This window comes from Olea europaea, chromosome 5 (genome assembly GCF_002742605.1).
Source record: "Olea europaea var. sylvestris chromosome 5, O_europaea_v1, whole genome shotgun sequence".
Lineage (NCBI taxonomy): Eukaryota > Viridiplantae > Streptophyta > Magnoliopsida > Lamiales > Oleaceae > Olea > Olea europaea.
The window spans coordinates 15,937,624-15,951,558 of record NC_036241.1 but is presented as its reverse complement, the minus strand read 5'-3'; the positions used below and the strand labels follow the sequence as shown (position 1 = coordinate 15,951,558).

The following is a 13,935-nucleotide window of genomic DNA, read 5'->3' as shown; positions in this document are numbered from 1 at the left end:
GTTGCGGTGCTACACAATGCAAGCAGGTATAATCCGATTAACCAGAAGTTTTTTATGGCTTTTTGGCAGTACTATTTTTCACGCGCCAACGCGCCGCCGTTGGGAGTAGAAGTAGTTTTTGACATGGATTTGTGTTTTTTTTACTTGTCGGTTTGTAGCATACAGCAGGTCAGAAAATCCGTGAACCACTGCTATAGTCACGGGTTACAATCATGGCTTCTTTTACATTTTAGAGAATGATTGGTTCTTCAAAAGAATCAAATTTACTTAAAAGTTACTTATTTTGTCCATATGATTTTGATTCTTGTATCTTTTTTAAAAAGTAAGTATTAGACAACGTGACATTGATCAGACTGTTTCATTTTATTAATTAATTCAATTAAATTGTTCAGGTACCGAATCCAAGTTGCGAAAGCACTACATGTGGCTTTAACCTAACCTACGGCAGCTCCTCCATCGCGGCCAGTTTGGTCCAGGACACCATCACCCTCGCCACCGACCCAATCCCCGGCTTCACATTTGGCTGCGTTAGCAAGGTCACCGGCAGCTCCGTACCAGCACAGGGATTATTGGGCCTGGGCCGAGGCCCATTGTCATTATTGTCACAAACCCAAAATCTCTACAAGTCCACATTTTCTTACTGCTTGCCTAGCTACAAGTCTCCAAACTTTAGTGGGTCACTCAGGTTGGGGCCCAATAGCCAGCCCATTAGAATCAAATATACCCAATTGCTGAAAAACCCAAGAAGATCATCCCTCTACTATGTGAACCTCGAGGGGATCAAGGTTGGCAATGGATTAGTGAAGATCCCTCCTAGTGCATTTGCACATGATCCAAACACTGGTTCAGGGACAGTCATTGATTCTGGTAAACTTTAACCATCTTTTTATGCAGTCGTTAACCATCTCGTTTATAAGTTTAAGCCACTAAAATTAGGTCATGTACTCAACATGTTCCATCATGAATAGTTCGAATTTCCATTTTAGTCAAAGCTTTGTGATGTACACTTTTCACGAGACTTGAAATTAGGTTTTTGTCCACAATCATCTCATCTGAAGTTTAAGGTATTGGAGAAGGAACACGTGCATTCTTTTCGAGTAATGCTATTTATCTTCGCCAAAGAGTAGGGGGCAGGCCAATGCTACATTGTCCAATTGAATTGAATGGATTTTATATATAGTTATCTTTGTTTTCATAAATTAAGATGGTGACATAAATCTTGTTTCTACGTAACCAGGAACCGTGTTCACCCGTCTAGTTGAACCAGCCTACATCGCAGTGCGAGATGAATTCCGACGTCGAATGGGCAAGGCAGTTGTGTCCTCCCTCGGCGGCTTCGACACGTGCTACACGGTTCCAATCACGGTGCCAACCATGACCTTCATGTTCTCAGGAATGAACATGACATTGCCACAGGACAAGTTCATTATTCGCAGCGCTGTCGGCACCACCTCTTGTCTAGCCATGGCAGCCGCGCCGGATAACTTCAACTCTGTGCTCAATGTGATTGCCAGTTTTCAACAGCAGAACCACAGAATCCTAATTGACACACCAAATTCCAAGCTTGGTGTGGCACGTGAAACCTGCAGTTGATTGATTTCTTAATCTGGTTGAATTAGGATTTTTAATTTCTTCATGCCTTTGTTTTAGTTGTATTTCTTCTATGAGGTTTATCCTCGGTATTGATGCTGACACTTGAAATGGAATGATTTCTTTTTGTAAGTATAAATGTTATGCTTCAAGAAATAAAAATTGGACTCGCATTGCACTAATCCTCAAGGTTCTGGGGTAGATCCAGCACTTGATGAGTCGGTGCGGCCGTCTATGTCGGATTCGTTGACATCGAACGGAAGAGTGTGCTGAGTGGTTGGAAAGGCAGCGCTTTTCTTTATAATTAAACACGGGTTCGAATACTTTCAACAGCACTCTTCCTTTTAATTTTTAAAACTGTGAATAATAACTAAATATTAACTAATAATTGTATTAACATTCAACAAACGGGAATGAAGCTCATATTGCAGAGAGGTCACATTATATGTGAGAGGTATGGGGATCAATTCTATGTACTTCCACTTTTTTGTTTAATTTTTTAATACAATAAATAATGACTAAACAATTATATATTATTAATTTTCATTTTTGAAATAATTTCTTTAAAAATTTGTTGACTCAAATTGTTACTTCATAATTTATACACTTTTATTGTTAGGTTTTATCAATTTATTTTATAAAATTTAAATTTGGACAATTTATGTATTTTTTTATTCTTTTAAGAGTTTGAAAAACCTTTTTTTTTTTTTGAGATTAGAAATTATTCTAATTCTAAAAGTCATTACTTTTAAAATTTTGCGTAACCTTCGTCTAAGCTAAGAGCATGTCTTTATCATTTAATCATGCTTTATGTATAAATTTCATCTTATTTCGCTTAAATTTGTAAAAAATTTGAAACTTGATCATACATATAGATTACAAAATGTATTTTTTTCTCATTGTTTTGGGTTGTATTAGATTATATTTTTAAATGTATATGACTTTTATGTTTTAATATGTTTATAAATTGATCGAAATTTGTTTAATTTTATTTAATTAAATATTGATAAATAATTTTACTTTTGCAACCATGAACGGTCAGCAGCCACCCTAGTTGACTCAATATTTTGGATTCGTCACTGTCAAAGTCTAGTTTTTTTAGTTGTAATCTGTCACTTGCTTGTCACTCTCTCATAGAAATTCTATCTCTTTTATCGAGTTCGATCTGACTTTATTCAGGTCCAATACAAGTCGCTTGAATTTACCTATCTTAAAATATTATTCCGGCAAAACTGGATGATGTAAAATACAATCAAATATGAACGACATTAAAAAAGAAAGAGGAAGAGGAATGATGGAATAGAGAGAATTTAGAGAGAAAAATATTCATTTCAATTATGACATTACATAAGCACCCTTTGTTCATTCATTCCCAGTACGAAAATTTTACTGTCATCTCCAACAGAAACCGAACCCCGGATTGAAAGCCACTTTTTACAAATGCTGCAATTCCAATGGACTTGGATTTATTGATATGAGGGGCAGAAGCTCCTCAATTTTGTCTAATGCTGCAGCGTATTGTTCTTGAAGAGTCACATATACTTCCATGCCCTTGCCATATCTGTTGTCGAGAAACATGACATCGTTGAGCTTTGGAGAGTCGCAGGAATCCGTAGACACATAATTTGCAACCCATATGGGCTTTCCCAAACCAAAGCCAATATCACATACACCAAAATTGCACCAACTACTGAAATTCAAACAATTAGCCTCTCCATGAATCAATGCATTAGTCTCTTCAAGATTTTTAATGTAGCCAATCAACCCTTCGTCACCCTGCATTATTTTTACGAAATTGCCATCAATTCGTCGTATTGATTCCCTCACTTTTGTCACTAAATTCGCTTGATCATGGCCAGTAAGTTTCATGCTTTCAGCTGCTGCTACTGCTGCAATCCATAAGAAGTTGCCAAAACAGTTTTCGGAGAAGGGTGGCACAGCTCTACTTCTCAGGTCCACTGCATGCACCATTAGAGATGGCAAATTATTTGCAGCTGCACAAGCAGCCATGAAACATTTCCAGATGAATGCTGTCATGACTTGAACACGTAAACCGGGTGATTTCGCTTTTAGAGTGGATATGGCTGATGAATCGAACACGTATCTCTTTAATACGCAGTTCCCCGTGATTAGAAATGGATGAAAATTAGAAAACAAATATGATTCTTCTGGAATTTTATCATTTGGGGTAAAGAGAGACTGAGCAATGTAATTGGGACATTGTGCTTCAATAAATGTTAGAACTGTTGGGAATCTACTTAACATTCGCAGCGAAAAATTAAAACATATTTTGATTCCCACCAGGATTCATCTTTGTGTTTAGATAGAAATTATGATAAAAGTGATATCTTTTCACTATCTGCAAACTCCTTTGCCTTATCTTTGTTCCCACAACTTGGATTTGTCTCTCACAACCGTCCAATTGTCCAGTCTCCAACGGTGATCCACACAGAGAACAAGATTGTAGTATTAGGGTTTTTTCTTGTGCTAACAAAAATAATAAAATCTCTCTTGAATTTGAAAACCTTAGTTATATTTATATAAGTCCAAATGGCTTGGCTTGACCCGGTCCAATATTTAATTAACCCCTTTAATTAAATCCGATCCGTGAACTAATTAATCCAATTAATCAATTCGGTCCTATAAATATGCAACCCAATTAATTAATTTATCCAACTCTTATTAAATTAATTAATTGACAAATCACAATCTTCCAGTTCTCCTTTTGTGTGTGACCCATCAGGTTCCTGATCACGATACCTAACGACGTGAAATATTATTTTGATATAATCAAAATCGATAAATTAAAAATCCTTTTAATTTATCACCAATTCACACTCGTTGTCCCAGATTGACATCTAGCAATGTGTCACGACAATACATGTGACAGGAAATGTCACGTGGTATGACAAAACCAAATTCGTTTGTTTACCGTGAAAGTATAATCCCTTCGTCAATATGATTCGATCAATTACGAGATATGGAAATGTGTCAATCTCGATTATCGATCATATCTTTCACTCCACTATTAAGTCAATATAAGTCGAAAACTCCTTTTCGACTTATGAGTACACCTTGGCGAAGGATTTTGTTATCGACTTAATTGAATGAAACGCTGATCATAATATCTTCCCATCTAAGAGTGAAGAATCCTCTATTGATCATTCACAACTTTCATATGATTCTTAACATACCCGAACGATGCCGTATTAGCGGCACTTGGCAGAGCAACATCCAACACCGCCAAAATATGACTGTCCTCATATAAGGTACCATAACGACCTCGAGTCAAAGGACCAATTTCACTACCGAACGTTAGAGATTAACCACTGACACTCAGATAGTTATCCATGTAAAATCTCTCGGTGGGTCTCCAATATTTTGTTCTATAACAAAACATTAACGTGTTCATTTAAGTGTCACCACACTTTAACTTGTGAGATCAGCTTCTTACTTCACAAGTAAGAAATGTCACACGTGATGGTCTATCCATAATAACGATATTTGTATAGATCAATTTGCTTCTCCCATATCGTTCATAAATAAATCCTTTAACAACCATTATTTCAACGATTGAAATATAGGGATGTCGTTTTCTATAATATTAGGAATACGACAATACTATCACTATCTTCTTGTAAACACACAATTCGTCTTCAAATTTGATAAAATCAAACACTTTGACTTTTTCATCAAATCGAAAATTTTAGCTCCAAGAGACTTCTCTTAACCTATAGTCATGGTATGCAACTGTTGTAAGCAAAATCCGAATGGACTTCAGCAAGGCTACAGGAGAAAGATTTCACCAAGGTCAACACTTAACCTTTGTTGCTAACCTTGCTTTGTATATATGGATATTCCCATCCATATCGACATTTTCCTTGTAAACTATCTACAAAAACTTATATGTTTTATTCCATCAGGAGGCTTGACCAAGGTCCAAACCTTGTTCACATACGTCAAGTTCATTTCGAGTTTCATGGCCTCTTGCTGTCTCTTTTAAGTCAACACTTGACTTTATTTTGGTGCAACTAGCGGGTTCATTATCCTGGATCAGTAAGACCTGATTAGTAATCGTGAATTCGCACCTTCTTCAAGATCGAATGATCCTACTAGATTTAAATAGAGCTATCATGTCTTCATGAGTCTCTACTTCCTGATCAAAAGTATGTCCCATATCAGATATGAGATCAAAATCGAATTCATCTACTTGAATAACTATATTTGTGAACTTTTGAACTCTTTCATATTCTATTTTGCTCCCACTATCCTCCCATAGAGTAAACATTTTCTCAAAGAAGACGATATGTCGTGAGATGAAGACTTTCTTCACAATAATAGAATTTATATTCAAATATCTGCTTTGAATATCCCACAAATATGTATTTATCGAATTTAGTCTCAAATTTATCCGATTTAAGGCGCTTCAAATAAGCGTTATGGCCCAAAACTTTCATATGAGATAAATTGGGACTATTGCCTTTCCATAACTCGTATGGAATTCTGTTAACCAACTTAGATTTGTCATGTTTTAGTGTGTTACATACTGCAATCAGTGCATGATCCCAAAATGATTTTTGGAGATTTGCATGACTTGTTATTAATCGCACTATATCTAATAGTAAATGATTTCTCCTTTTAGATACACCACTATGCTGCAGTGTATGTGGAGGAGTCCACTGCAAGATAATCTCATTCTCTCTTAAATAATCTAGATTTTATTTTTAAGATGCTCTCACTTGATCGAATCTTAATGTGAGGGTATCTTTACCTATTTGCTTCTCTACTTTTAGTTTGAGTTCCTTGAACTTTTCAAGAGTTTCATGTTTGAGTTTCATCAAGTATACATGATCATTGATGAAATAAGAGAAACATTATCTGATATCAATTGACATGAGTCTATATGCATCACTATGCATTAGATCAGTAATTATGTTGACCTTTTTTCTTTTCAAGTAAAAGAAGATTTGGTCATTATGTCAGACATGCATAATTTGTGCTTGTCAAAATCAATTAATTCCAAGTATACATCTTTATGTAACTTTGGAATTGCATTTCATCTATATGACAAAGTCCGCCATGCCAGATTTCGGTAATAATTAGATTTTCGCATTTATGCCTTATAATTTCTATACTCATTATAGAATCCTTAGTATTAAAGAATATAAACGTCGTTTTGTAATTTACCATAGCCATTAGAATTTTTATCAAGATAAACAAGAACAACAATTGTCCTTAATATTAAAATAGTTCATGTCTAAACATGAAATTCATTTTAATGTTCCAACTATGGTGGGTACAAAGCGACATTTCTCTAATTCCAATACTAAACCAAAAGGCAATGACAAAAAGTATGCTCCTACAGGCAATGCAGTAACCGTTGCTCATCTTCAACGTATAGATTAACTTCTCCCACTTGCAGTGGTCTAGTTCTATTTAGTTTCTTTATATTTGTATAAATATGAGATCTACATCTTGTATCAAATAATTAAGAGACTCGTGAAGTAGACGTAACCCACACAATATTCCTTCAATGACCTTTCATTCTATAATAAAATTAAGGGTCATTAGATTTGGTATTGTCCTTCGCTTAGACTGTTTTAATCATATTGGGTGCTTTCCCAAAGCCCCTTTAGACTTCATTTTAATACCCTTAGAGGAATCAATGGCTTGCCAACTTCTAACTTTGTTATTAAGCATAACAATCCTAAACATGTTAAGCAACTTAATGAATATGCATTCGAGCTTATTCATATCATAATTCATAATTAGTTGCGAATAGCTCTTTTCGACAGAGATTGCATAACAAAGTCAATACTTAGTTCATGGTTCATGATTGAACATACTTGAGACACTTCTCAACGTCAATCACCTTCAGTACCTTAGCACTGACTAAAGATCGCTCTGTCATTTTGCATCGGTATAGTTTCTTGAAAGTCTCGCATCCTTCCACACATGATTATTATCATACAACTCTTTGAAATGAAAAATCATGCATCAACATCTATACTCTTAAGTTGCTTTTGTAACTCAGGTGACATAATGCAAACATCACACATGTTGCAGTACTATCGTCATCACTGTGTTTATTACAGTAGCTACCTCTTCCTTAATCGAGTCATCAGCAGGTGTCTCTGGAAAGGGATACTCAAGGATGTGACCAATTTTCTCATGTATGAGAATAATTCTCAAATTGCGGTGTCAATTAAGAAAATCTGGTTTGGTTGTTGGCATCTAGTATGCCATTTAAAATATATGGTTACTTAAGATTCAATGTAAATGACCAAAAGAAAATGAATAATATATAAAATGCATCAATTAATTTAATATGGACTTTTATTAAATTAATTATACTCCCACTGTTCAACTAAAATTTATGAACCTCTCACATAAATTTATGGAGTCCATACTTGACTCTCAGTAAGCTAGGATCCCATCAATTATATTAAGACCTTGATTGTACTCAACAAACCTTAATATAACTTTTGGGTTGATACAATTATTAATTGTATCTTCATACAACTCCCAAATCATTAAGCTGACAACTCTTTGTTTTCACACATCTTATGTGTTAGCTTAACATGCCTCTAAAATTTATCTCCTTGAGTGTATTCAACAAAAGATAAATTTTAGTTAAGTCAAACCTGTCATTCAGAAATATCAAATATTTTATAGTGTCAAACATATCCCTAATAGACCAGCCTTGAGTGTACTCAACAAGTTGAGACGATTTGGGACTCTGATTTTTCACTATAATGGTGGAAGATTATTATAAATGTGACTTAATATTTTATGGAGGGATTTTGCATTCAAAGGTCTCATCGTAATAATAATATATATTTTATTATACATCTATCATGCAAATAAATATATATAACGTAATATAGTAGTGTGGATGATTATGAAATTTTACTATCTAGTCTTCCCGAGTCATAAGGAAACTAGTTGGTCAATTCCTATGGGGTATAGCATTGAACAGTATCAATGCACCATTTTCATAGTCTCCTCTTCTTCTTGTTTCTTCAATTAGTCCAGCTGCAATTTGTATCCTATACTAGTTGGCACGCAGGCCTAAATGAAATTAGATTCGCAGGCCCATAGTAATAATAATAATAATGGACTCACGGGTCCAAAATAATTAAGAGCTCGCAGGCCCATAATAATAACAATAATAACGAGCTCGCGAGCCCAAAACATGACAAGAATAAAATAAACCATGTAACATATCCACGTGGTCGAATCCATAATCGTCCACTAATAATACATTCATCACATAAATGCATGCCTATACAATATCTAATATTATATGCAAACATGTTTTAAGTTTCTAGCAATTAAAATCGTCTAAACTCTTTTAGACAAATGGATAGGAACAATTAAATAATTAATTAATCATATTAATTAATTAATTTAATTAGCGGGTATATTTAATTAAAATCAAATTCTAATTAAATATCAAATTAGAGTCCAACTCTGATTCCACAATTATAGGGCGAGATTATTTAATTAAAATCAAATTTTAATTAAATTTTAAATTAGAGTCCAACTCTAATTTCAAAATCTAAGGCGGTTGAATTTAATTAAAATCAATTTTTAATCAAAAAGTAAAATTAGAGTCTAACTCTAATTCCAAGATCTCAGGGCAAACTTATTTAATTAAAATCAAATTTTAATTAACAATGTATTAGAGTCCAACTCTAATTTTTAAGGGGGAAAATAAAATTTAGGGTAAGACAATTTAATTAAAATCAAATTTTAATTAAATGTCAAATTAGAATACAATTCTAATTTCTAAAATATATTCGGGTGAGTAATTAATTAAAATCATATTTTAATTATGTATTAAATTAGAGTCCAACTCTAATTTAAATTGAATTACTATTTTAATCCAGGATAACATTCCTAAATAAAATAAAATTCAACTTAGGGGTCAAAGTTTAATTTTTAAGTTAAAATCATATTTTAACGAAAATATTGAAAGTCATCAATTTTAAATAAAATCTCACTTTGGCCCAAATTATTAAATATGGGTCAAACCCAATTAAAAACCCAACTTTAAAACCATTTACTATTTATATTCAAAACCACTTTTGAAAATTGCAAGTTGACCCGAGAATGAAATTAAAAGCAAGTCCCTCAATTTTGAAAATTGCATGACAAGCCCTCCATTAAAATTTGCAAAATGACCCTGGAGACTTAATTGCAAGTAGGGGCTCACAATTTCATAAATTGCACAAGACCTCCCGCCTACACATCTCTCTCACCCAATTGCTGAAACCCTAGGAGACCAATTCCTTTTCCTTATTTATTTATTTAGTTCTCCTCCCTCCCCTCGGCGTCGACAGTGATGCCGGCGCCTGTTAACTAACTTGCGGCAGGGAGTCGCCTTTGCGAGCTTCCTGTCGCGTGTAGCAGGAGCTGCTGCTGTCGTTCGACAGCAACAGCCTCGCTGCTGGAAATATAGCAACGGCGCTCGTCGCTGCCCATGGCAGCGAGCGACAACACTTGCTGCTGGCTGCACCGCCTCCCCTGCCGGTGGCAACACTTGCTGTCGGCTGCACCGCCTTGCACAATTATTATTTTTTTCGCCTAAAAATTATTTTCTAATTCAAAACAAATTTTGAAGATGAAAATAAATTTCTAATTGCTAGATTCGAAAACAAAAACAGCAATCAACTTTTGATTGTTCCCAAAAATTAAAAATAATTTCTAACAAACAAAAAGTAGGCTCTGATATCACTATTGGGAATCTACTTAACATGCGCAGCGAAAAATTAAAACATATTTCGATTCCCGTCAGAATTCATTTTTGTGTTTAGATATGAATTGTGATAAAAGTGATATCTTTTCACGATCTGCAAACTCCTTTGCCTTATCTTTGTTCCAGTAACTTGGATCTGTCTCCCAAAACTGGCCAATCGTCCAGGCTCCAACGGTGATCCACACAGAGAACAAGATTATAGTCTTAGGGTTTTTTCTTGTACTAACAAAAATAATAAAATCTCACTTGAATTTGAAAACCACAGTCATATTTATATAAGCCCAAATGGGCTTGGCCTGACCCGGTCCAATATTTAGTTAACCCCTTTAATTAAATTCGGTCCGTGAACTAGTTAATCCAATTAATCAATTCGGGCCTATAAATATGCAATCAAATTAATTAATTTATCCAACACTTGTTAAATTAATTAATTGACAAATCACAATCTTCCAGTTCTTCTTTTGTGTGTGACCCATCAGGTTCCCGATCGCGATATCTAACGACGTGAAATATTATTTTGATCTAATCAAAATCGATAAATTAAAACATCCTTTTAAATTTATCACCAATTCACACTCGTTGTCCCAGATTGACATCTAACAATGCGTCACGGCAATACATGTGACGGAAAATGTCACGTGGTATGACAAAACCAAACTCGTTCGTTCACCGTGAAAGTATAATCCCTTCGTCAATATGATCTGATCAATTACGAGATATGGAAGTGTGTCAATCTCGATTATCGATCATATTTTTCACTCCACTATTAAGTCAAGTCGAAAACTCCTTTTCGACTTATGAGTACACCTTGGTCAAGAATTTTGTTATCGACTTAATTGAATGAAACGCAGATCATAATCTCTTACTATCTAATAGTGACGAATCCTCTATTGATCATTCACAACTTCATATGATTCTAGACATACCCGAACGATGTCGTATTAGCAGCCCTTGGCAGAGCAACATCCAATACCGCCAAAATATGACTGTCCTCATATAAGGTACCATGACGACCTCAAGTCAAAGGACCAATTCCACCACCGAACGTTAGAGATTAACCACTGACACTCAGATAGTTATCCATGTGGAATCTCTCGGTGGGTCTCCAATGTTTTGTTATATAACAAAACATCCGCGTGTTCATTTAAGTGTCATCACACTTTAATTTGTGAAATCAGCTACTTACTTCACAAGTAAGAAATACCACACGTGATGATTTATTCGTAATAACGATATTCGTATCTCGTTATTACTTACGATTACGGACGATTTAAGATTCAATTATATGTAATTGTATATCACAATTACAACTCCTTGTGATTAACAAATTTCGAAGATTTGAATATACGGACTCTATTATTTAATTTAATTATCTATTAATTAAATAATAGACGTGCCATTAAATTGTATTAATTATATATAAAAGTATTTAAGTTTAAAATTGATTGGACTTAGATCATAACACTTACAAGAGCTTCAACTGCAGTTGTTGCCTAAGCTTTAAGAAATGAGCATAAAGTTATTCCACCCGCTACTGCGTGGGAAACAATTACGCGGTTGACCATTCCACCACAATCAAAATGGTTTGCTTGTATCATCAAAATATTGGTTCCCGACGGAGTCCAACTCAATTCGTTTGGAAGGAAGTTTTGAACCAAATCCAGATCAGGGTTTCTGAGAAAATCTGATAACTGACCTTTAACTTTGGCCACCACAAAAGGGACTGCTCCATCATTACAGTCGACAGAGAAACTGTCTCCGATGATCCCTGCAAATGGGTAGAAGCGAGTTAAAATCAGAGAAAGGGATTTCTTCAGAACAAGAGTTCTCTGGGAAAGCAATCCCTTGGCATCACTCGAAGCTGCAGAATCCGGAAGAAAATAGAGGACAACGGGATGAAAATAGGGTGGAATGATCTGATCTAGCAAGGAAAACTTGAAGGTTCTGAGGTGAAGAAATGTTGGTGAAGAGGGCTTAATGTTCTCTCTTGATATAATCTCAATTTCCATTGTCAATGTGGTTTGAGAAGAAAGTTCAAACCTGGATCCATGGCCTTCTTATGCACCCAAACAACACTTGTCATGTCAAGTGCATTTTCCTAATGTTATATGGCAACAATTCTTGAGTCTGTGAACGTGTCATGCCAATATTCAAAAAGTATACAACACTTGGTGGTTCCATCATCGCAGTGCGACACCTCGCAAATTTTTTACTTATTAAAATTTATTTTTAATCAAAAAATAGGAGGAAAGTCTTGATTTTAAATATATTATTGAGGGACGAAATTAGAAATTATGATTTATTATGGGACTTAATTGAGTGAAATTGAAAAGTTGGATTGAGGACCAAAAAGTTAAAAAATTTAATGTCCTCCCTAACCATATGGTCAACTATGAGACACCAGTACGACTCGAGTGTTCATTAAAATTTTACATTATTAAATTATATACAAAGAACACGATGAAATGTTCAAAATGATATTTAATTGAATATGAGAGCTTCGAAAATGGAATTAACACTAATTTAGATAGAAAGATTCATGTAATGAGGAATAGGAAAATTCCTTTACTCGCACTATTATGGTGCATAACCATGGAGTGAAAAAGTCAACTTAAAAAAGGACGGTGAGATGAAAGTCAAGTACCCAAGACATCTCATTAATCAAAGGTAAATTTCGAAGGCGAAAATGTTTTAACGGTATTGGTTGTAGAACCCCAAAGTTTTATAAATTTTCTCGCTTACAATTAGTTAGTCAATTGATAGTTTTGTCTGTTTAGTCATTACGAAAGTCAATTTATTTTTTTTAAATAGTTAATTGGATTTATACGAACATTCGTGATAACTGATGGACCAAGCTATAAGACCAGATAGTATGATTTGAGAAAAATCGAGTATGATTCAATTTAACGATTCATAGAAAGTTGAGTATTAAAGTATAATTCTGAAAAAGTTTTAAGAATAATTATTTTTATTGTTGAGAATGTTGCTGTGATATCTTGTGAATGGAAACTGGCTTTATAAGCCTGAACGCGAGATTTGAGCTATAAATGAAAAGTTCTAGGAATAGATTGTAAATAGTGAAAAATATATATATTTTTTAGATGAGAGAGAGGGTGATAAATTAGTATTGTTTAATGATGGGAAGGATCACTAGAAGAAAATATTTAATTTGGGTACCTTTTGATAATTTTGAGATGGCCAAAGTGAAAATTAGAATTTAGTTCCATACTTCTTTTTATTTGTACCAAAGTTAATTATATTTTGAAAAGTTGAAAGATTAAAGTGAATAGGTTTTAATTATTATATTTTTGGTTACATAATTAATTATTGATAGAGCGAGATTTAATAAATCAATAATTGACTTTTTTTGTAGCTTGTAATTAATTAGAAGTTTCCGCTTGAGAAAAAATTATTTTCGATAAGTTTGAACTTGAGGAAGATTATAAAAACCCATCTCCCTTCTATTTCTCCATACGTTAAATGTCATTTTATAATTAACCAAACATAAGCACACTTTATATATTCCTAGTACGAAAATTTTATTGTGATCTCCAACAGAAACCAAATTCCAGATTGAGAGGCAC

General features: G+C 34.2%; 2 protein-coding genes across 2 annotated transcripts in view; one reads left to right on the top strand and one right to left on the bottom strand.

Moving 5' to 3' along the window:
• LOC111394823 (aspartyl protease AED3-like) overlaps positions 1–1,772 on the top strand; it is a 4,713-nt gene extending 2,941 nt beyond the window's left edge. Inside the window, exons 2-4 of the mRNA XM_023020834.1 lie at positions 1–26; positions 393–867; positions 1,238–1,772. Of these exons, the coding sequence (XP_022876602.1) occupies positions 1–26; positions 393–867; positions 1,238–1,593 (857 nt within the window). The 3' untranslated portion in view covers positions 1,594–1,772. The remainder of the gene's footprint in view (positions 27–392; positions 868–1,237) is intronic.
• A 1,238-nt stretch (positions 1,773–3,010) lies between these two features.
• Positions 3,011–12,394, bottom strand: LOC111394312 (salutaridinol 7-O-acetyltransferase-like). Its single transcript, XM_023020061.1, has 4 exons — positions 11,851–12,394; positions 9,960–10,179; positions 7,437–7,536; positions 3,011–3,844 (listed from the first exon to the last, which is right to left on the bottom strand). Exons 1-4 carry the CDS (start codon positions 12,358–12,360, stop codon positions 3,025–3,027), a joined length of 1,650 nt encoding a protein of 549 aa, XP_022875829.1. The 5' UTR covers positions 12,361–12,394; the 3' UTR covers positions 3,011–3,024.
• Between the last annotated feature and the right edge of the window lie 1,541 nt (positions 12,395–13,935).